At 40.3% G+C, this 24,832-nt stretch overlaps 1 protein-coding gene across 2 annotated transcripts in view; it reads left to right on the forward strand.

Annotated features, from left to right (window-relative positions):
• NELL2 (neural EGFL like 2) overlaps window positions 1-24,832 on the forward strand; it is a 312,605-nt gene that overhangs the window by 36,196 nt on the left and 251,577 nt on the right. For both annotated transcript variants that reach the window (XM_084876648.1, XM_084876647.1), the window contains exon 4: window positions 14,497-14,647. In XM_084876648.1, coding sequence (XP_084732774.1) covers window positions 14,497-14,647 — 151 coding nt within the window. The remainder of the gene's footprint in view (window positions 1-14,496; window positions 14,648-24,832) is intronic.

Genomic DNA, 24,832 nt, shown 5'->3' on the forward strand with positions numbered 1-24,832 from the left:
ATTGTTTTTAAAAATTTAATATTATGAGGAAAGGGCATTAATTTATGTCCTGAACATTTTTTGTAGATTAATTCACAACTACCCCTAAAACTAATAGTAGAGCTGAGAGAAGACAAGCCTAATGCTTGGCCCTGTAAGGTGTTGCTGGTCATTGAATTAAAAATTTATTTTTCTGCCCTAGTGTATAGAGCATGAGCCTGGGGGCTGATGGTTCCTGGTTTCATTCCAATAAAGGGCAAATGCCTGGGTTGCAGGCTCGATCCCCAGTAGGAGGTGTGCAAGAGGCAGCCAATCAATGATTCTCTCATCATTGATGTTTCTATCTTTCTCTCTCCCTCTCCCTTTCTCTCTGAAATCAGTAACAATATATTAAAATTTATTTTTTCTGACATTCCAGAAATTTATAAAATTCCTAAGAAGATTGTCAACCCACATTATAATCATCTGAAAAGGAAATTTTGAACCTTACCATCTGTTATTCCTTTTTCTAAGAACACACTAATCTCAGAATGCTACAAAAGACAACTTCTTTCCATAAAATTAGGATTCCCATGTAGACTTCTCAGTTCATATTCCAAGGAGAAAGGAGAAAGTCTTTGGTCTTAATATATAACACTATAAAACGCTATATTTTAAATTTTGTATGTATTATAGTTTAGTTCATTGGGGTTATCATTTCCTTCCTTCCCTCCCTTCCTTCCTTCCTCTCTTCCTTCTTTCTTTCCTCTCTTCCTTCTTTCTTTCCTCCCTCCCTCCCTCCCTCCCTCCCTCCCTCCCTCCCTCCCTCCCTCCCTTCCTCCCTCCCTCCCTCCCTCCCTCCCTCCCTCTCTCCCTCCTTCCCTTCCTTCCTTTCTTCCCTCCTTCTTTCCTTCCTTCCTTCCTTCCTCACCCAAGGACTTTTCCATTGATTTTAGAGAGTGTGTGAGGGAGATAGGAGGGGAAGAGAGAGAGAGAGAAACATTAATTGGTTGCATTCCACATGCATCCCATCTAGGACAGGGACTGAACTCGAAACCTACCCTGTTTCCCTGAAAATAAGACAGTGTCTTATATTAATTTTTGCTCCCAAAGATGTGCTAGGTCTTATTTTTCCATGAAGAATATGGTACACATTTATTGTTAAATGAAAATAAAGGAAATTTATTACCAGTATATGGTAAGGTAGTATGGTAGTTGTCAACACAAACCAGACAAACTGTGAATCCTACAGTATCAAGAATTTACTCATTTATTCAATGACAATCATGTCATCATCTTCTGGAGCATCATCATAACAATCCAATTCCTGAATTTCCTGGTGAATTTCTTGTGACTCCATTTCTTTCAGGATCAGTGGACCGAATCTCTCATGTTTAGCAATAGCACTGTCTTTAAATGAGTACTTCTTGTCAAGGTAGCCTGCTCGCAGTGCATTTGCAATGCAACTGTCAGGGATTTTCTCCCATGAATTCTTCACCCAAGTCACAACTTCTTGCAGTTTAGGTTTCACAAAGTTTCCACGCTGATTTCTCTCCATTCTATTTTCAATGTAGTCATTAATTTCCATGCGCAATTTGTTGTTGAATGGCTTGTTTATTGCATTATCAAGAGTCTGGAGATAGGCCTTCATTCCTGCGGGAATCATTATCTGATCTATTTTTCTTTCGTGAAGAAATGTCTTCATGTCTTTAGTGCAGTGAGTGCTGGCTGCATCCCAGACTAGCAGACCTCTTTGGCTCCTTCGCATAACAAGTGGCAGCATTAAATTGACCCACTTCCTTATAACTGCTTGTGTGGCCCAGGCTTTTTCAGTTTCAAGAATAAAAACGCCCCAAACACATTCAATCTTTTCCTACTTCCCCTTAGAAATGATTAAAGGTAGGATTTTAGTGCCATCCAGACAAATTGCCAAAATACAGGAAACACGTGCACTTTCCTAAGCATTGGAGGGAATGTCCATTAAGGAGGCACCCTGATGTTCAATTGTTGTTTGAGATGATTGGCCCATAAACACTGCAGTTTCATCCATAACAATCATGTTGGAAAGATTGTATTTAGAGAAGTCAGTATCATCAATAAAGGACTTGAATGCAAGTGCTCGCTTAATAACTTGAGTATCTTCCAACCTAAACAATGTTGTACCGGTAGATCTTCTTAAAGACAGTTCACTTCGCTGAAGGAAATTATCCAGCCAGTGTTGTGATGCTTTGAAGTCTTCGGGGGCTATGTTAAACTGTGGTGCCATTGCAAGGGCAAATTCTTGAATCTGAGCCCTATTCACATCCAAAGGCTTTGCTCTCCTGTCAACAACTCATTCACAGGTCAGGTCTTCCAGCTCAGAAAATAATGGTTGCCAACCTGATCCGCACTTGCGCTTTTTAGCATTTCCCTTATCCACTTGTTCAATGGGGTTACCATACTCTGCTCGCCATTTTCAGACCAACTGGATACTCAACATTTTCTCTTTGCAGAAAGCAGTAAGATTTTGGCCCCAAGAGTCTTCCATGATTCCTTTCTTTTACTCCACGGGGAGTAGTTTTTTCTTTTTGAGCTCATTTCTAGGGGTAAATAAAAGGAATTGGGGTATCAAGGAGGAGGGAGGGGGATCACTGAAAATGACACAGGGGGAATCAGAGGGGGGAATCAAAATGGTACAGGAGAATCAGAGGTGGATTACCATTTTATTAACCCCTTTTGATCCTCCTGTGTCATTTTGATTGCCCCCCTCTGATCCTCCTGTGTCATTTTAAGTGATCCCCCTTCCCCCACCCCTGTGCCACTGAACACCTTCACCAGACATCCCCCCTACCCCTTTATCAGACATTTACCCCCTGGGGCCTGCCTGGGGATTGTCACTGGACTTGCTGGAGCCTGGATCTGGGCTGGAGCAGGGTCTGCAACTGACTGAGAACCTTTAGTCATCATGGCTGAGAGCATCAGGTAGTGTCACCAGAGACAGACCAGCACTCACCATCTTCTCCGCATCCTATCAGCTCTAATCCTCCTGTTCTCCTACAGGCATCTGCGAAAGTCTCCTCCTCTCTCCCGCCCCGCGCTCACTGCTCACTCTGACCTCAGTTCTGCCTCCACACAGCAGTGACATCAGGACTCTGAGTAATGTCACTGGTTGCTAGACGCCAGTTGGGGTGGCCCTGGCGACCAGTTTATGGTAAATTAATTTTCATTCTGAGACAGAGCCTAGGGGGGCCTTATTTTTGGGGGGATACCTTCTATTTCACTCAGAAGGAAACCTGTAAGTAGGTCTTATTTTCGGAGGATGTTTTATTTTCCGGAAAACACGGTAGTTACTTGCCCTTAGCTGGAAATGGAACTCGGGACCCTTCAGTCTGCAGGACTATGCTCTAACCACTTAGCAACAAACCAGGCTTCATGCCACCTTTAAAATCATAGTATTAAGCTAGGTGGCAATGGAAAGGAATATTTAAAGGCAAAATAAATCTGTGACCTTACTTATTCGACCTAACAATAATACACTATTATGAAAAGGCATAGAAGCAAGTGGCAAAGTCACCACCAATAAACATGACAATTGGCCATACTTATTGTTTTCTACATGGTCTGTAGAAGTATAAAACTGGCCCCTGCCTGGAAAAGATTATGAAAGGATGACTCAAAATACAGATTATCAATGGCAGAGAGGAAAACAAGTTAACAGGCTGGATTTGCCTCCTTTCTTTTTTGCTTCCATAGCATCTAGTCTTGCTCTAACTTAACTTCTTATCATATTGTTCTGATCTTCCTTTCTAGATTTAAGCATAACTAACTAATAAAATAAATTTTGATATCTATTTATGGTAAATTATTTCTATACTAGAGGCCCAGTGCCCAAAATTCTTGTACCCTCTTGAAATCCAGGACTCCTCGGGGATGTCTGACTGCCATTTTAGGCCTGATCCCTCTCACTATCCAGGACCCTTGGCCCCTAACTGCTCACCTGCCTGCCTGATTGGCCCTAACCACTAGCCTGCCTGCCTGATCGCCCCTAACTGTCTCTGCCTGCCTGATCTCCCCTAGCCATCTCTGCCTCTCTGACAGCCCCTAACCAGTCTGCCTGTCTCTCAATCACCCCAAACTGCTTGCCTGCCTGCCTGATTACCCCTAACCACTCTCTGGGGATCTACCAGTTTTGGTCACTGGGCTTTTATTATATAGGATTTGTTCCTTCCAGGGATCAGTTAACTATGGCCCTGTAGGCCAAATTTGGGGCCTAGTTTTGTATGATCCCTTGAACTGAGAATAGTTTTTACATTTTACAATGATTGTAAAGAAAATAACATAAAAGGAATATCTAACAGAGATGTATGTGACCTGCAAAGCCTAAAATATTTACTCTCTAGCTTATACAAAAAATTTTCTGATTTTTCTTTTAAAGAATGACACTCTGCTTCCCCCAACATCTCAATGAGTCATAGGAAACTTTTGGAGATGAAGTACTCAGGGAATATGCTAAGCTCCTGTATCAAAGAGACCCAAAATACAGTGTTCAAATAAGAATGAAATTGATTGCTCAACTAACACAGGTGGTTCCAGAGTTGATGAGTAGAACTGCCATGAAATCATTTGGGGCTCCATAATGCCCTTGTCCTGATTGAAGAACTTGACTACCACAATATCCCTCTTCCACTCTGAGGGAAAGGAGAGTGGAGAGTAATCCATTTCCTTTTTAGTAATGAAGTCTGGATTGTAACACATGCCATTTCTATTCACATCTTACTGGCCAGAATTTAAGTCACTTGGCCACTTTAGCCAGAAAGTACTAGGAAATGTAGTTTGTAACTGGGCAGCCATATGGTCAGGTGGGAGTAGGAAGTTTTGTTACTGAAAAGGAAAGAAAAAAAAGAATTGTTATTGGAGGACAACTAGTAGTTTCCTAGGGTGAGATAGGCAGTAGTAATGCATTATTCCTGATATTTATTGTTGAATGCTCAGCAGGTAGCAAGTTCTCAGTATACCTTTGTGGAATTGACTTAAGTCAAACAGGAAACTAGAGACAGTCCATATCTCAGGAATGGGCATCCAAAGAAGAGGCAAGCTTGGTGGGATTAGTGTATGGCTCCTGGGAACAGATAAAAAAAAAAATCAGTAGTGGAGATTATAGAGCTTCTAGTCAGGTGAAGACCAGAGATAAGCTTAGACCAGAAGTGAATCTTCTGTGCATTATCCAGGGTTAGTATCAGAACCTCAACAAAGTAGATGGGTATGCAGAGCAGAGGTTAGAGTTCTAGGCTGGGTAATTGAAGCAATAGCTCAACTTTGTAGATTGGGCCAACCTAGCGGGGCTGGGAAATGATTTATTTTAGAGTCTGCACAAATTACCAGAGCTCTTTTTAAATTGAATTTCTGAGTAACAAGACTTAATTCTGAGCCCACTTTCGATTTCCTGTCATTGTTATTATACCTGGCTCAGAAACTGAGGGGAGGCAGATACGGAGCCCAGAGAAACAAGGGCAGGGGTTGGTATAGGGCTTGTGTCTGAAACTCTGGATTGAGAACTGATTATATGTGTCTTGTGTCCTTTGATGCTTTATAATGCTGTTTTCTTTCTTGCAGTGAAAATAATAATAGTTAAAAAAAAAAACAACAGCACAGTTTTGATGGGGTGATTAATCATGGTAATTGATATTTGGGGGGTTATTATTCTAAAATAATTTGGTTTTATTATCATTAAAGAAGAATTAAAAAGCAGAACAAACTCCCAAAATTGATGTCTCAGGTCAAATTGGCCTATTAGGTAGAAGATGAAATTGTGAATTTCAGCACTTCAGCTCTGCATAATTGATGGGCACTACATTCTGTCTCTTTGGCTATTCAGCAAAGATTCAGCTAGAATCTGTTGGTGCACTCTGAGGTTGCAGAATTTTTAACCATCACATTTTATAGATGTAAAACATATTATAGATCTCTATTGCTTTTTTATCAATTAATAAGTATAATCAAACCATAAATATATACAATAGAAATCTCACCTTGATGCTATATGTTTTCTCCTTTTAAAACAAATAATTCTACTGTAGCGGAGCCCCAAACACTAGCACATATGTGGATAAAGGGATAGTCAGCTTCTTGAATGAGCATTTTTTTTTCTTCTTCTGCTTTTTAGGGAGAGTATGAATATTTGATTAGACCTCAAGGAAAATAAAGGAATGCCTTGTGATTCAGTTTTCACTTAAAAATCAGTATGTATATTTCTTTCTTGCATTTATAATTACTCTCTTAAGCCTATCTAATAAAAGAGTAATATGCAAATTAACCATCACTCTGCAACAAAAATGGTGGCACCCCTTCCTCTCAGGCCCGCTGGAGTCCCCCAGTCTCTGGGAGTGCTGCCACCGAGAGCCTGCAGAGTAAGTGGCCTGGTGGAATGCTGCCCAGAGCCCCTCCTGACCCTTTATAAAAAACAAAAATAAATTCACTCCCCACAGCCTGATCCCCTCCCAGTGGCGGCAGCTTGGGCTGGGGTCTCAGCCTGGCAGGGGTGCACACCCCTACGGTGTGATCCCCCTGCCAGCAGCTGCAGCCTGGGTTCTCAACCACTGAGTCATACCAGCCAGGCAGATATTGAGGAATCTTAAATGTTTCTTTGTTTTTAAAAAAAATATTTTATTGATTTTTTTACAGAGAGAAAGGAAAGGGGATAAGAGCTAGAAACATCTATGAGAGAGAAACATTGATCAGCTGCCTTCTGCACACTCCCCACTGGGTATGTGCCCCCAACCAAGCTACATGCCCTTGACTGGAATAAAACCTGGGATCCTTGAGTCTGCAGGCCAATGCTCCTTCCACCTAGCCAAACCAGTTGGGGCTGTCCAATATGTTAAAGAAAAAAAACCTATCTAATAAAGGTGACCGGGTTGTCAAGAGAGGGCAGTTGGGGATGATTAGGCTAGCAGGCAGAAGTGGTTAGGGGCAATCAGGCAGGCAGATGAGCAGTTGGGAGCCAGCAGTCCTGGATTGTGAAATGGATGTCTGACTACCTGTTTAGGCCCAATCTCACAGGGATCAGGCCTAAACAGGCAGTTGGACATCCCCCGAGGAGTCCCAGATTAAAGAGGGTGCAGATTGGGCTGAGGGACAGTGCACCCCACCATGCACAAATTTTGTGCACCAGACCTCTAGTAGCTTTATAAAGAGTAATTATTATGATTTTAAGATTTAGCTAGGTCCTAGATGTGGGATAATTTACAAGATGGAAAAAATCCTACTTCATGCATTTATACACTTAATATGAAGGTGAGTAATTGGATAGTTTAAGCAATAGCTCATATACCAATAACTGGTATTAGTATACAAAGGTACAGTTGAGCCTTTTGATCTACAGTTAAGGCTAAGACCAGTAAAACTTTATTATTATTATTTTTTTACTTTTATAATAAATGTAAACATTTTATTTACTCGGGGTTTTAATAGCTTTAGTTAAGGCAGAAGCATGTGTCATAAAGTATAATGGTTTATAAATTTAGTTTTTCTTATGTATTTAAAACATTGGCATGTGATAGCTGACAAAGTATATGCTCTCATTTAGGTTCAATTTGACATAATATTTTGTTTTGATTGGTCTAAATAAAGGTCTAGCAAATGATGGATTCTTTTTAAATGATTTATTTATTTAAAATTTTATTTATTTATTTAAATTTATTGGGGCAATATTGATTAATAAGGTTATATGAATTTAAATTAAAAAAATTCAATTACTGTTAGCAAACAATACTATATTAGTTTCAGGTGATTCTTAAGTCTGTTATTTATGTTTAAATGATGTTGAGACTGCCATATATACATAATGAGCCATTATCAGAGAGGAATACATCCATTCTATTAAAGTTGTGGTAGGCATCAACATTATCATCATTGTCATTATCATAAATTCATCATCATTCCTTTTATTTGCTTAACATTTCTGCTGATTTGATCTTAGTCTTGAGCAGAATTCCAGTTGAAAGAAGAGATAATAAAGCAGATACTGTTTTGGCTCATTTATTCTCTTGATTTTGCTGGTAACAAAACAGCTGGTAATTTCACTAGTGGGATTCTGAGGGACTGCTTCACAGAAGCCCAAAGCATTAATCTGATTATAAACTTAAGTGCCAAGTTTAATTTTAATCTATAGTGAGGGTTATAACAGTGAACTAAATCAGAATACTCATACTGGTTGATCTCTACTGCTCTCTCTGAAGGAAAATGTACCCTGGAAGCGAATTATTATCAGAAAGTTATTCATTAGTATGGAATCAAAACAAACAAAATGGATGATCTTAATAAGTTGTATTATAGCTGTTATATATAAAATTTTAATACTTTAATTTTAAGCTCCAAATTACAGAGACATTTTATTGTGGGTAGCCCTAGATCTCGACTACATTTTGTTCTACATTATTTATAGAAATTCCAACAAATGAGACATAAATGGTTGGCTTAAAGTCAGCCATGTAGTTGCTAAATCCAGGAGTAGAACCTACTTTTGTTTTTGTTTTTATGAATGGATGGTTGATGCTTATGTTTCTGATTATATTAATGTGTGTAAATTTTTATGTGGCTTCATATTAACAATAGTAAGCCAACACATATTTTTGTAAATAGTACATGAAGACATATATATATTTATTGTGCACTGAATAAAATTATAATTAGCTATAGAATTGAGAGACATTTCTGAGATTGTTTTGGGGTTTAATGAAGGTAGTCAAATGTAGAAGGGGAATTTTCAGGTTTGCTTTCCAGTAGTATATCCAGTCCTTAACCTAGTATTGAAAGGGCATACAGAGGCCTAACGGGTATGTGGCATCATTAGATGTGGGTTTGCTCCATTAAAAAGTTGTGGATTGCTGGTACATTTTGCCCAATAACTTTTTAAGAAGAATTACTATTTGATAATATTTTTTTCATAAAGCTTTTGGTTTTGAAATGTAGTGCAATAGTTTAGAGTATCTAGCTGAGAGATTACTTGATATAAGTGGTTCTGTAGATCTGAAAAGCCTAAATTGCTCTGAAGATCAAGATAAATGTATTTATTTATCTTCAGAATATATTTTTATAAAAGTTAACTTAAAATGAGTTAACTTTATGTACTCTTCAGAGTGTGTAACACCATTATATTGGTAGGACATTATCTATCATATATATATTGTCTATACACTAGAGGCCTGGTGCACGAAATTTGTGCATGGGTGGGGTCCATAGGCTTGGCCAGCTATCAGGGCCTATTGGGGCCATCTTGCCCAGTCCTGATTGGGGCCGGACCAGGCCGGTCGGGGCCTGCTGGCTGCCTACTGGGGCCTATGGGCCTGCTGGCTGCTAGTGGGGGGTTGGGGGGAGGGGAAGAGATGGACCAGGGGAGGTTGGCTGGCTGTGGGAGTGCACTGACCACCAGTGGGCAGCTCCTGCGTTGAGCATCTTCCCCCTGGTGGTCAGTGCACATCATAGCAACTGGTTGACTGGTCATTCCAGTCATTAGGTCGTAATGGTTGCTTAGGCTTTTAGATAGATGATAGATAGATAGATAGATAGATAGATAGATAGATAGATAGATAGATAGATAGATATAAAAGCTCAGCAACCAGAATGGCAGAATGACCAGAATGACTGTAATGACCAATGGCTCTGATGCACACTGTGGCAGCCAACCAACCTGATCCGGGTCCTGATAGGCCCCCAACACCTCAATCGGGGGCACATCTGGCTGGCCAACTGCCCAGAGCCCCTCACCCCTGCCAACTGGTGGTCCAGCCAGACCCCACCCATGAATGGATCCATGCACTGGGCCTCTAATTGTGTAATAATAGGAAACACATTGGCCTCAGTTGGATTCCTGGCTCTACCATTTAAATTTGAAGGGTTAATTCCTATCTCCTATCATAATTGCTTTGATAGTTCTGTTGGAAGAGGTCATTTAGAGGACATGACTGCCAGTTGACCCTTGATCTGGATCCAGGCAACTGGAGGCTTCTCACCTCCTTCACTGTCCTTAGAGGGCCTGTTCTCTCCACCATTCCCATGGTAGGAGCCAGTTTCAAGGACACAGTTTTGAGAGAACAATGTCTTGTTGAGACCATCTTGACTGAATATGTGACTGAAACCAGTTAGTGGCTGTATATAAACTTTTAAGATTCTTGTGGGCATCATGGGCAGAGTTCTATTTGTCTTTCAGCCTCCAAGACAAGTCTCATGTGTAAATTCCCTTGCATATTAAATAGGCCACTTCCCAACCTGGAGTGGCCTGCCTATTTATTCAGTCTCTCCTTGCCCTCATGTCCTCGGGGTAGTTTCAGGAGTCTCCGAGGTTTCCAACCAAGTTCCCAGTAGAGTAAGTTCATAAACATGACCTCTGATTTTCAGTCACTTACAGTGATAATCTCAAGTGTGTTGGCTTCCCTGTGCCTTTCTCCCCTCACTGGTAATTTCTATTATGATGGACCGAATAATCCCATTTGTTCCATGTGCTGTGAAGCTTAAATGAGATTGTTTATGTTTAAGGACTTTGCAAACTGCATATGTAGCATTAATAAAATTTTAATGGTTTTTAAGATTGTTACTATTATTTTGTCTTGAAAGTTTGTACTCTAAAGACATGGATATATTGAAGGGAGAGTAAGAGCAATGGACAATAACTGTAATAATAGTTCTAATTTGGTATATTTATAACCTGAATTTAGAAAACAACAACCTTTCATAGTCAGAGACTGAAACAAATTTGGTGAGTGGAAACATTCTCAATCAAATGTACCCTGCCTGAGATTAGACTGTTTTTATAATTGAATTTTCACATGGTACTTTTATTAGTCTGGTTATGTGGGAGGAAATCAATTGAGGTTTCTACACCCTGCAGATGGGATAGAGACCTGTCAGTGGGCAGAGGCTTATTTAATTCATGATGGCAATTGTAGTGATGCAGTTTAAGTGCAAAAGAAAATAATTCTTACCAATTTCTTTGCTACTGAAAGATGAACAAATCCCTTCTCTTTACTTTTACTACTAATGCACTTCAACTGCTTTCAAAAGCTCCACTCTGACTCCCCTTTTCAGTAAACACCTATATTTGCTATCACATACATAATTGCATTGAGCACAGACTCTCAGCCTCTTTTTATTATTTTTGTTAAATCAGAGGATATTTTTTTTGGAGATAGTGGAAGGGAGGAAGGGAAGGAGAGGGAAGAGAGAGGAGAGAGAGAGAGAGAGAGAGAGAGAGAGAGAGAGAGAGAGAGAGAGAGAAATCCATGTGACAGAGATATATGATTGGTTGCCTCTCATACACCCTTGACCCATTTGGAACCATGGACTCTTTAGTCTGTGGGCTGATGCTCTAATACTGAGCAACACTGGCCAGGGCTATTAGCCTATTTTAGAAATACCTGTATTCATTCTCTCTCTCTCTCTCTCTCTCTCTCTCTCTCTCTCTCTCTCTCTCTCTCTCTCTCCACCTCCCTCTCTCCACACACACATCTTTCTCCCCCTATATGGGGCATCTAACAGGAGGCCTTGTTGAGAAATTGCATCATATATATCCAAATTAAATGATTAATTCTGAAAACTGAAATGAAGTAAAGTTCATTCTCACATGGTCATTTCCTTGACTTGATTTTCTGGGGAGGAACAGAATCCAGAATCGGGTTGTATGGTAATAACCACGGGAACCCGGAAGTCCCTCTGAACATTATATAATTCTCAAGATGAAAATAGAAGGCGGGAATGCTAATTTTAGATTGGAAGCAGAAATGCAAATGGGGGAAGTGACCTTTCTTAAAATCACTTCTAAGCTAGTGTCTCACGGAACTAAAAATGCTATCTTATATAATTACTATTTCCTGGATCGTTTTCTGTGGTCTTGCTCTCATCTTTGCTTTTCTCTCTGTGAGAGGCAGCAGAGCACTGATAAAGAATGCCATGGTCGGAGGTGGTGCCGTGTAGAGGAAATAATACTGGGCCAGAAATTGTCACCCCCGTTCTACCTGTAGCATGCCGCGTGCCTTTGGGTGAACCCCAGGGGTGTTCCTTGGCTCATGGGAAAAGGAAACAAGAATTGTGGCCCCCATCAAGTTTCCAGGGCTTTGCAAGAACAACATGGAATGTGTGTTCAAAACTATTACATTGATCGTGGCAGAAATTGCAGGTGATTGTTAAATATTGGAATTGTGAATATCAGAACTGAGAAAGTTTCTTTTTGGAAACAACAGAAGTTTCTTTTTCCTAAAACTTTGAGCACATACCCTGGGCCTGACTTCATTGCCTGGGAGAGGTGTCCATTCCTGCTTCGAATACTGTGGACATGAGTAAGTGTTGAGCTGATTGCTGATTGGTCAGGGTACTTTCAGCATGGAGGAAGTTGTATGTTAAAAGTGGGGAGGATAAATAGTTTTTTTTTTTTTTTTTTTAAATATTTCTTTCTTTTTTAAAAATATATATATATTTTATTGATTTTTTTACAGAGAGGAAGGGAGAGGGATAGAGAGCTAGAAACATCGATGAGAGGAAAACATTGACCAGCTGCCTCCTGCACACCCCCCACCAGGGATGTGCCCGCAGCCAAGGTACATGCTCTTGACTGGAATCGAACCTGGAACCCTTCAGTCTGCAGGCTCTCTATCCACTGAGCCAAACCATGTTTCAGCTCTTTCTTTTTTCTTTAACCAAGAGGCTAAACTGATGATGATGACAGAAGCAACATCAGGTGTCCATTCCATAGGCACAGGAGGTCCTGCCAGGCCAGTCCAGCTTTCCTCTCCATCCCGTCCGTGATGGCTGCTAGTCACTGTTTTAGGCATGGCATGCCCTTTCACAACGCTCTGCTTTTTCCCAAGCCAGTCCTTTGACTGGAATGCTTTCCCTCTCCTGGGTAGCTGGTGAATCCATGATCAAATGCCATCTATTGGATGGGACCTTTCCTTTAGATGATGTTGGCTGCTTTTCCCTCCACGAGCCAACAACACTTTGTGCCCCTGTGTGTGACAGCATTTCCTTCATTGTACTGGGATTGTCTGTTCCTTCCTCTAGTCTATGGGTATCATTTATTTTTTATTCTTTTAAATTAAATCTTTATTGTTGAAAATATGTCCCCTTTCCTAACCCCTCCCTCCCGATTTACCCCTTCTAGCCCACCCCCATCCTGCACCCTGGGCCTTCACCACCCTATTGTTTGTATCCCTGGGTTATGCATATATGCATACAAGTTCTTGGTTGATCTCTTCCCACCCTCCCACCCACCCTCCCCTGCCTTCCCTCTAAGGTTCTATGGGTATCTTGAGGGCTTCTCCACATCTATGTATTTCCAGTGATGGGCACAGACCAGGCAATTACATCTTTATTCCTAAAATGTACAGGGCTAGAATGATGGGGAGTTTTGGATTAATCCTATAATCCACTTCATGAAAGCTGTGGTTCTCAGTGAGATTCCTGCTGCACTGCTCCCAGAGAATGCTTGGAAAGGCGTGAGAGAACTTTGAGTTGTCCCATGACTGGGGGTTGGGTGCCACTGCCATTCCTGAGCTGGCATTCCTGAGCTGGCACCCAGGCATGGTAAATGTTCTGCAGGTCATGGGACAGTTTAGTACGAGGAGGGATTGTTCTCTCCAAATGCCAGTGGTTCCCACACTGAGAACTACTTAACTAGTCTACCTAGAATAAAGCATAGAAAATAGGAGAATGATTTAATCACAAGAAAACAAAACAAAACAAAACAAAACAAAACAAAACAAAACAAAACAATTTCTGGCTCCCATAAGCCCTTTGCACATACTTTGAACAGGAGAGCCTTGTGCTCAGATAGCAGATGGCTTAGATGATGGTTTTTCCTGTCCTCTAAGTCTAGTTCTCTCCCTGTGTGTTTCCCTCACATCCTTTGGGTGGTAAGGTCGGAGTGCAGGACTTTGCCAGATGGAAGCACTGGGCACAAGTTTTTGCGATCCCTTAGCTAGGCTTTCTTTAAGCCAGAAGAGAGGCACATGGGAGTTAAGTTCTATGACAGTCTTTCCACAAACATGGTAAGATAATTTGATCTTCATGTTTCATCCACTTCACAGAAGGCTGAGAGTGACTAATTACAATGATCTTTTCAACAATCTATTTAGAGCAAACCTTCTGGCTGAAGACATCACTGTGGAACATGGCACGCAGATTTAAATCCAATTTTCTGTCGTGAGGTGTCAGAAAAACTAAATGTCTTTATCATGGTTTAGAAAGTACATCTTTTTTGTTCACTGTTGACACTGATGTGGTGGTAGTGTCCAGGATACAGGAAGTGTACAAGGAGAAAACTGGAGAGTGTACTTTCTTTTTCAAACTGGGTTATTTGATTCCTTACCTCAACATCGATATTTTTGAAAAGAGATTCCTGAAATACAATTTCAGTAATTCGTGTGGTTTACTGTTCTGTTATATGTAGCATAAAGTCTTGTTGAAAGAGTTTACCATGGGAGTGAGAAACTTGGTATTTATCAGTGTTTCTTGAAAGATGTTGCATCTAAAGGGTATTTCTAGTTGATTTAGTGTATGTTTCTCTTTCAGATACTCCCAGAAGTATAAAAGCATCCACTGCTACAGCAGACCAATTTTTTCAGAAGCTGAGAAACAAACATGAATTTACTATTTTGGTGACCTTAAAACAGACCCACCTAAATTCAGGAGTTATTCTCTCTATTCACCACTTGGATCACAGGTAAGTGTGGCTGCTGGAGTTTCCTCTGTTTTTATTACATCTGGTTAAACGAGCATATGAAAGAGAAGTAAACAACAGCAAGACATGCTATATCTAAGACTGGCATAACCAGCTAGAATAAATTTGCTGTATAATGCAAAATCACAAACAAAAGTCATGGAGAGGGGGCTATGCTTTTGATGCTGTTAAGAGCACACAGAAATCACCATTCCTCAAACAAATTGACCAGTAACTAAATTCCTCGTGAGACACCTTCCTCAGTGTCAAACATACTTCTTAATTTGTGACTTCTTAGATTCAAGAAGACTATATTCTGTTTCTTTAGGATGTTGCCTGGGATTTGAGTTTAATAGTCTTAGAATTTTAGCCCTGATGGGTACCTTTTTGTTCAGTCCAGTTCTGGGATTGCAGCATTTGAAGCTTGTCCTTGAACGCTTGTTGAACCAGAATGCCGTCTAGTATTTCCCAGCTTCTCCCATGTGCAGAAGCGTGAGTAGGAGAGTAGGTGGGACTAATGGGTAAGAGGCAAAAGAAATTCATTCATGACACCTGGTATAGACATAAATTGCTATTAAATGATTCCAAGCAACTTAAAAATGATTCATTCCTTCCTGAAAGAATAGCCCCAATTCTGGCAATGAGTTTCTTCACATTCATTATTTTGAATAACTGCACGACCACTTACTATCTGTGGACCTTGGGCACATCACATCACCTCTCTGCACCTCACTTTTCTCATCTGTAAAATCAGAATAATAGTAGCTACTTTACAGGTTTCTGTGAAGATGAAAGAGTTTAAGTATGTGCTTTACGTATATGAAAGCGTTAATGATCCTTTTTCAGGTGCGGGCAGGAGCCTCTTGCCTTCTCTCATCAGAGACAAGGCCACCTTGGACTTGGCAAATCTTTTTTTTATTTTTATTTTTTATTTTATATATATTTTATTTATATATATATATATTTATTGAGTTTTTACAGAGAGAAAGAGAGAGGGATAGAGAGCTAGAAACATCAATGAGAGAGAATCATCGATCAGCTGCCTCTTGCACACCCCCTGCTGGGGATGTGCCCGCAACCAAGGTACATGCCCTTGACTGGAATCGAACCTGGGACCCTTCAGTCCGCAGGCCGACACTCTATCCACTGAGCCAAACTGGTTTCAGTGGACTTGGCAAATCTTTACTAAACACTCAAGGGCAGACAGAAGCAAATATATATGGAGGACAAAATATAGCAAGAGGACATGGAGAGTGGGCTCCTAGTCACCCTCTCTCTGCTTACCCCCACCCTGTACTGCAGCATCACATAGGTGATAGTGACAGAGTCAGGACCCAAACCCACTTCTTCTGATTCCTGAATCCAGTGTTTTTACAATTCCACTGTGATATCTCCCAACCTCCTGTCACCCTGACACACCTTGTGTTATGGTTCATGGTGTTCTTTTCCCCCCATTATTGTTGCTGCAGTTATCTTTCTTCCCCTGGTCTCAATCTCACTCAATCTCTTTGTCTCATCATTATCTTTGCCACTTATTTATTTGTTCTTTGCTTTCTTTCACACACAAAAAATTTAAGGTGGCTTATAGAGATATCTGTGGGGCAACAAGAGACAAATAAAATGCATTATGTAAACCAGGGTGAAGGAAAAATGGAAACCTAGCTGGGTGATGAAGACCATGCACCCATTCTTGGTTCTGAGACCAGACTCATATTTCCCCAACGGCCTTCTGTGGGCAGATGGGAGTATCTTTAGAGGAACAAGTTCAGAGGGCTTCCCGTCGCTGGTGGCATCACACCACAATGCACTTTGGAAACAGCACATCTGCAGGGATGACAGTGATGTGCGTCTCCAAGTGGGGGTCTTTGAGATGGGACTTGGTGGTGTGTAGGCAAATCCTGTACAACTCAGTTTTCCTGCTTAACATGCCAGCAGTGCCTGCTGCATGAAACCCCGATAAAAGACCAGGTCCTTCAAGAAATATGCCATGTAAATTGCTTTCCTCAATTTGGCTTTTGAGAATAATATCGAATTCACGTTGGACTGCTGTGATAAGTATCCAAACGGTAGGTGTTTGCTGGTGAGAGTTAAGTTGGAAAATGAGAGTTAATGTTAAAAATGCCTGGTAAAAGCAATGTGGATCTGTCATCCTCTGACTGCAGGGGTGAGGGCAGGTAGCTCCCTATAGGTTATCCTAGCTCCTGGGAGAGCTCCGCACGCCACAGGAAGCTCACTCCTGGCTCTTTCTGGGAGGTGGGTGAGTGAGGTTTAGGCGCTTTATCAGAGCATGTGCTTTGCTTGCTTGGTAGGAAGCACAAGGACAAGAACTGGGGTTGTTTCTCTGTGAGTCAGGCTCGGTGAGTTAGACCACAGAGCGCCTGCTGGAGAACACTGAAGAAACATTCGTATTCTTAGCAGAGCTGGTGTTCACCCACTTCTCTGCGCTTCCTGTCAGTCTCTGGCTCCAATCTCATCTCCATCCGGGCTGATGCGCAGCCTGCCCTGGAGCCACGTTAAGTAGTGGGAGGCAGTAAGGCAGAGACCCTGGGCAGTGCCTGCTCCAGCTCTGGCGGAGGTGGAGAGAGTGATATCATTCAGCAGGAGTATAAATGCCAGGCACAGTGGCCAGTCTGCTCACCATCTGCATGTCCGCCACCCCCTTCCTCTGCTCCACTCAGATCTCCATGGAGCTTCCACTGACCTTTCAGTGGAATGAATTTCTCCCTCCATTAGCCTCTCCTTTTGGCACTCTAACACGTAACACCTTCTGTTGTCATTTAATGTTTCACACCTATATATTTGTATTAATTGTATAGAAGCCATTAGAAGTATCATTCACTCTTTTGATCACAATGGTAACAAATATTTACTGAGGATTAAAAGATTATAATTAAAAACATTTGTAATACATTTCAGGCTTCAAAATTTAAAAGGCACAACAAAGACAGAGCCTACCCCAACCCTATCCCTGACTACTTAGTTTTTATCCTTGTGGGGTGGGAAGGGGAGATACCATTATTAGTAAAGATATTTTGAAAACAAGAAAAGCATAAGAAGAAGTCAGCCAGTCAGAGGTGTGCTGGAGAGGGCTCATACTGGCATCTGAGTTGCAACTTTGTAAGCCAGTTGATATTTCTGTGGTGGTTGAAATAAACCAGATGTGATTACTTAAACTTTGGAAATCAACAAATGCTACAAAGCAGGGCTTTTTTTTTTTTAATGCGTTTTTATTGAGAAATACTTTTTAAATAAGTACCTTTAAAATATTTCTCTTTGATCTTTCCCACACAAATGGATCCATGAACCAGTATCTTAGACTTACTTCTCTAGGGTACCGAGAGCCAGCTATTGCACTGTTACCAGCACCACTGCCCATAGTCCAGGAATCTGGAGATAATTACCATAACAACACTTTGAGATGCAGCTTTCTAATGCTTGTCAAGGTGTCATTGGGTGTTTGTGTACAATTTTACATACTTGAATTTGTAAGTTTTTTCCCCCATGATTGCACATATAACTTATAAACTCCATTTTTATTGTGCTGTCATGCACAGTTAGATGCTAAATAAATATTTGGTGGATGAAGAAATGAGGTGTGCAGGAGGCTGCCAATCAATGATTCCCTCTCATCATTGATGTTTCTGTCTCTCTCCCTCTCTTTTCCTCTCTGAAAGAAATAAAAACATATTAAAAAAAGAAAGAAAATGATCATCATGACTGCACCAGGAATCGTAAATGACCTCAGTAAGTTTTCACCAGGCTAGGGCAAAGGTTGTGGGGAATGTTCAGGCTGCTATATTGATGGAAGACACCTAACTTATCCTGAAATGTCATTAGCTCTAGTGTGAGGATTTCACTCACTGGGAGCTACAACCTCGAAATGGCTCCACGTCAAGTTCTCAGACTAATGAGCTATAGAGCAACATCTGAAGCATCCTGTTAACGCTGGAAACCTAATCACACAACTTTATTGGTTTGGACACGTGAGACTCATGGGCACGCTCTGGATTCTAGGGTATCTGAAGTGAGCTAAAGAGTAAGACATAGAGTAGGAAAGGCAGACATCACAGCATCCCGGAATTGAAAGAGGGCACTGAGTCAAACTGGGCACTGAGATCAGCTTCAAACAGTGACACGGGGACGAAACTACTGGGAACCTCATCAGCAGTGTCGTGGTGTCTGTGAGCAGTCGCCTTTGACTTTCCAGTCTGAGTTGCTGGTTTCAAATGGAGCTGTTCACGTAGGGGCTGATATTAAAAATTAGATCACAAAGGTCATGTGAGTACAGCACAAAAGCTTGTAGGCTCCTCAGCTGTTCCTGTGCATATTTAGCCAACATCAGTACCATGTTAAAACAATAGATACTAATATCAGGTATATGGCACTTTATATCTGAAAGAATTAAGACATTCAGGCAGATCAAGAGAACATCATTATAACTTTTCTGACCTTTGCGTTTTGAAAGGGAAAAAATAAAAAGTAAAGAAATAATTCTAAGATATTGGTTCACTTACCCATTTATACAGGAAATACAGAAGGAGAGATATATGAAAGCAGTAATGGCTCATTGAAAAGCAAAGTATGTTTATAAGTGAAAATGAATGATACAATTTCCCTAAATTTTAAAAGGACCCTGTTCTCTTTCATGCTTTATAAAACTGTAGATTTTTCAGGATAAATAATATCCTTTTGTTATACCTTGGTGTAGCTTGGTATAGTCACCTGGATTGTGTCCTGTAGTTTATAATACTTCTCCCTTATTTACAACTAGAGACCTGGTGCACAAAATTCATGCATTCACCCAGCCTGCACCCTTTCCAATCTGGGACCTCTCGAGGGCAGTCGGATATCCCTCTCATAATCCAGGACTGCTGGCTCCCAAATGCTTGTCTGCCTGACTTCTTGATTGCCCCTAACCGCTTCTGTCTGCCAGCCTGATCACCCCCTAACTGCTCCCATGCCAGCCTGATTGATGTCTGACTGCTCCCCTGCCAGCCTGTTTGCCTCCAACTTCCCTCCTCTGCCAGCCTGGCCACCCCTAACTGCCCTCCCCTACAGGGTTTATCGCCTCCAACTGCCCTTCCTTGCAGGCCTGGTGCCTCCCAACTGCCCGCCCCTGCTGGCCATCTTGTGGTGGCCATCTTGTGTCCACATGGGGGCAGGATCTTTGACCACATGGGGGCAGGCATCTTGTGTGTTGGAGTGATGGTCAATCTGCATATTACTCTTTTATTAGAAAAGATAGAGGCCTGGTGCATGGGTGGGGGCCAGCTGGTTTGCCCTGAAGGTTGTCCCAGATCAGGGTGGGGGTTGGGGCTTGGGGTGGCCTGGGAGAGACGCCTGTGGTGGTTTGCAGGCCAGCCACGCCCCCTAGCAACCCAAGCAGAGGCCGTGGTATCTGGAATTTATTTACCTTCTACAATTGAAACTTTGTAGCCTGGATCAGAGCCAAGCCTCTTGCTCACTCCAGCTGCCACCATTTCTGTTGGTTTTATGTATCTTCTATAATTGAAACTTTGCAGCCTTGAGTGGAGGCCTGGGCCGGCTAGGACAGGCAGAAAGCTTGGCTTCTGTTGCTGGGGAAACCCAAGCCTCTCAACTGCTCTCTGTGGCTGCAGCTATCTTGGTTGGGGTTAGTTTGCATACTCGCTCTGATTGGCTGGTGGGCGTGGCTTGAGCGGAGTGATGGTTATTTTGCATATTACTCTTTTATTAGGTAGGATAGTTTTGGGCTTTAGGTATATAAATTAGTTCTTATGGAGTTATTATTAGGGATTTTCCTGATAGCCACATATTATTTATGCTTCTAACTTTGATTGCTTTGCAAATTACATACATGGACATAATTTGTGGCAATAATTTGCAAGTAAATGTAAAACTACCTTTAATTTGCCATAATCTTCTATATTAATAAAGTTGAGGTGAAATAAATGAGATTTTCTACTTTCTTAGTATTAATTATTATACATTCGGGTTGAGTAAGAATGTATTTATTTATGAGGCTGATAAAATGTATCTTCGTATTTGTGAGTGCTTGTCATATATTAATCCATTTCTCTTTCTATGACATTACTAAGTAAGAACTTGCTGGCAATATTTGCTTGGTTTAATGGTTCTGAACTAAAATGATCACTGTTTATTGTGAACAAAATTAACAGACTGACATAACAGCTAATATGCTCTTTACTTTTCTATTGTACTTAATAAATAACATTAAAGAGAATTGGGTTTATGAGTAAACATTTCAAACCTCACGTTCTATATAATTTTAAAAAAAGTTAATTATATTTGATTCACTTAAAGTATGTTTTTATATCATTATTTATTTTTAAAGAATTATAGCTTTAATGTGTATTCTAATGCCTCCATTATTGTTAAGGAACTTGCAATATATATTCTAATGTGGTTAAGCATAATATATCATTATCCAGAAGACATGGTAAGTTCATCAAAGAAACTGAATTAAAGTTAAGACTCAGAAAGCAGATGTGATTTCTCATATTTCTTATATATACCAAATTTGTGTATACATGGAGTGATGGAAGGAAGTACTTTAATATTATAGAATTATTTCATGGAACACACATCTTTTTTGTTGTTAATTCTCGCCTGAGGGTATTTTTTCCTTTGATTTTTAGAGCAAGTGGAAGGGAGGAAAGGAGGGAAAAAAAGAAGAGAGAAGGGAGAGGACAGGAGAGGGAGAGGAGAAGAGAGGAAGAGAGAGAGAGAGAGGAGAGAGAGAGAGAGAGTGAGAGAGAGAGAGAGAGAGAAAGAGAGAGAGAGAGAGAGAGAGAGAGAGAAGGGACACATCAATTGGTTGCCTCCCACACCCCAACCAGGGCCAGGAATTGAACCTGCAGTCCAGGTACATGTCCTTGACAGGGAATCAAACTCATGACCTTTTTTCTTTTCTTTTCTTTTCTTTTCTTTTCTTTTCTTTTCTTTTCTTTTCTTTTCTTTTCTTTTCTTTTCTTTTCTTTTCTTTTCTTTTCTTTTCCTTTCCTTTCCTTTCCTTTCCTTTCCTTTCCTTTCCTTTCCTTTCCTTTCCTTTCCTTTCTTTCTTTCTTTCTTTCTTTCTTTCTTTTTTTAAAATATGTTTTTATTTATTTTTAGAGAAAAAGAAAGGGAGAGGGATAGAGAGATAGAAACATCGATGAGAGAGAAACATCATCAATCGGCTGTCTCCAGCGCACGCCCTCACTGGGGATTGAGCCTGCAACCCAGGCATGTGCCCTGACAGGGAATCGAACCCACCACCTCTTGGTTCCTGGTTCCGATGCTCAACCACTGAACCATGACGGCTGGGTCAAACTCATGACCTTTTGATATGTGGACCTATGCTCTAAAGCAGTGTTTCCCAAAGTGTGGTACGTGTACTCCCAGGGGTACGGGAAGAGTTTGGTGGGGGTACGCATTGCACCGGAGTTTGGTGGGGATATGCACTGCACCTTGCTTAGCGGCTAATTCTACGTTCTCATGAGTATGAGGGGTACTCAGCGTTACGAAAATTATAGAAGGGGTACACATATGTCAAAAGTTTGGGAAACACTGCAGCAACACTGGCCAGGGTGCACATCTCCCTTTTATGTTGGAGAAGTAAGGTATTCTCTTCTTTCCTGTCAGCATTCCACTCTTTCTGCAGGGCCAAGGAATGAATCTGTTGGCTGCTGCAGTAGCAACCATGGACTAACCAACTTATATCCACTCCCATCATACATTTTGGGTATTTACCTGTTTAGGCAATGATGCAGAGGACCAGAGGTATTTCTAGGCCTCCATCCTATCTTGACTATGTCTAGATATATCGTAGGCCATGACAAGACCCTCTGCCACATTCATTCTGGACCTCCTTTGCATCTACTTTCTTCACTCCAGATGGCGGAATGCCAGTACCTTGGCTGTTGTGTAAGCAATTGTTACTGAGGGTCAAGCTCCTGTATTTTAGTAAATCAACCTGGTATGTTCCTGCTCGAATATTTTCATGCTCCCATTTCGGTATTGCTGTGTTATTACTTTTCACGTGATAGTAAAAATTACTCAATAGTAATAATTGGCTCACGTATATACTAACGATCAGTGTGCAACTTTTAAAGGATCTTTTCTAAGATTAAAAAAATATATTTTTATTTATTGTTGACAGTATTACAGATGTCCCCCATCCCCACAGCCCCTTCCAACCATCCCCACCCCAGGCCTTTATCACACTATTGTCTGTGTCCATGGGCCATACACATATGTATATATGTTCTTTGGCTAATCTCTTACTGTTCCCCCAACCCTGCCCCCCCTTCAAGATCTGTCAGTCTATTCCAGGCATCCATGTCACTGGAACTATTTTGTTCATCAATTTATTTTGTTCATTAGATTCCACATATAAGTGAGATTATGTGATATTTGTCTTTCTCTGGCTGGCTTATTTCACTTATAATATTCACCAGGTCTGCCCATGCTATCTCAAAGGTTAAGAGATCCTTCTTTTTTTCTCTCTCTTTTTTTTTTTAATTAATTAATTTATTTTTTACAGCTGCATAGTATTCCATTGTATAAATGTACCTATATCTTCTTAAGTAGTATTTCTTTACTTTGAAATGGAAAGTTTGAGAAATTTTCTTTGAGAATTTCTTATGACTTTATTATGCCCCTTTTACCAATTTTGAAGATGTCGGTATTTCTAAATTTTAGGGCTTGGCAACTTTCTCTGATTGCCTTTAAGTCCTCCCTCAGCTTATCATCACTAAATGATTTAATACTTAATCCCATATACAGAACCTATACATGAATAAAGATTATTTTTAATTATTAGCCAACAATTCTTTTTTTTAAAAGAAAGACCAAGCCTATAAAATGAATTGTTACAATATAAGTACTTTTTGCAACATCAGTACTTTTGGCAGGGATATTTAGTTTTTGTTCCGTTTCCCCTCATAAATGAAGCCTTGTAATTATACATGACACTGTTAGAGGTTCTACATTCCTAAGAACATTTTTTCCTTAAGAGGGTTTTTGTATTCTGAATGCTAGGGAAGGGAAAAAGGCTATTTTTAAAGCATAAATACAGGTTCTCTTTAGTAGCCAGTATGATGTGCTTGCTAAAAAGAGAGCCTAAACTTCTCTGACGTTTTAAGAGCTGACATTTCTATCTTTATAAGAAACTTTAAGAGGAGGTAGTGTTTTGGCAAAGAAACAAGTTAATTCATATTTTTTATTATTTGTCAATAGGATGACTGTAAAATTTATTTGAAAATCCTTTTTAAAAGAGAAGACATGTTTGTGCATTTGTTCATTTATTCAGAGAACATTTAAGTCCTTCAGAATTGAGGCACACATGGAAGTTAGAAAACAATTGCCGTATAGTCGTAGAGTATGGTCTGCTTATGCCCTTTAACCAACTGTCTTGTCATAGCACTGATAAAGCAATCAATCTATAAGTGATGGTTGGGTACATACTACTGTATATGCCCTTTTTTGGAGGTGGGTAGCTTTGCCTGATGCATTGGACAGAGCAAGGGGCTGTGGCAAAATGGGTTGAGTTGGTTTAATTCAAACTTTAGTAGTTCCTCAAATGATAACTCTGGGAAAGTCCATTTCCCTTTTTGAACCCAAGTTTCTCAAAGAAGACTATTAATACTCAATTTTGGGGGTTGTTTTGAGGTTGATGTCATATTTTCTGTCTCTTCAGTGTGGTTTTTAAAGTAACACATCCAGGGCTTCTAATCATGTAGTTAATCCATATTCACTGTACAAAATTTGAAAACTGTGGAGATATAAAAGAAAAAACAAAATCATAATCACTTTACCAGAATAACCACTGTTAACATGTTATTTGTTTCTAATCTTTTTAGATGGCACAAAATTGGAGATTATTACGTCATTCTAAATAGATATATTACATTTATTTTCCAAAATTATTAAAATGCATATTTCTAAAATGTGCATTGGTTTTATGATATTTATCATATTGATATTCTGTAATTTATTTTATTAACCTTCTATTTTTGGACATTTAGATTATTTCTCATTTTTCAGAATTATAATTAATACAGCAGCACTGTGCCTGGTATGAAGTATGTGCTTAATCTCTGATAGTTTCCTTAGGAAACATTCCAGGAAATGCAATTTGTTGGATAACTGGTTATAATAGTGTTTTTTTTTTCTGCATTAAAAAATACACATTGTCAAATTAGCCTA

This window comes from Pipistrellus hanaki, assembly GCF_964339955.1.
Source record: "Pipistrellus hanaki genome assembly, chromosome: 3".
In the NCBI taxonomy this organism is placed as follows: Eukaryota; Metazoa; Chordata; class Mammalia; order Chiroptera; family Vespertilionidae; genus Pipistrellus; species Pipistrellus hanaki.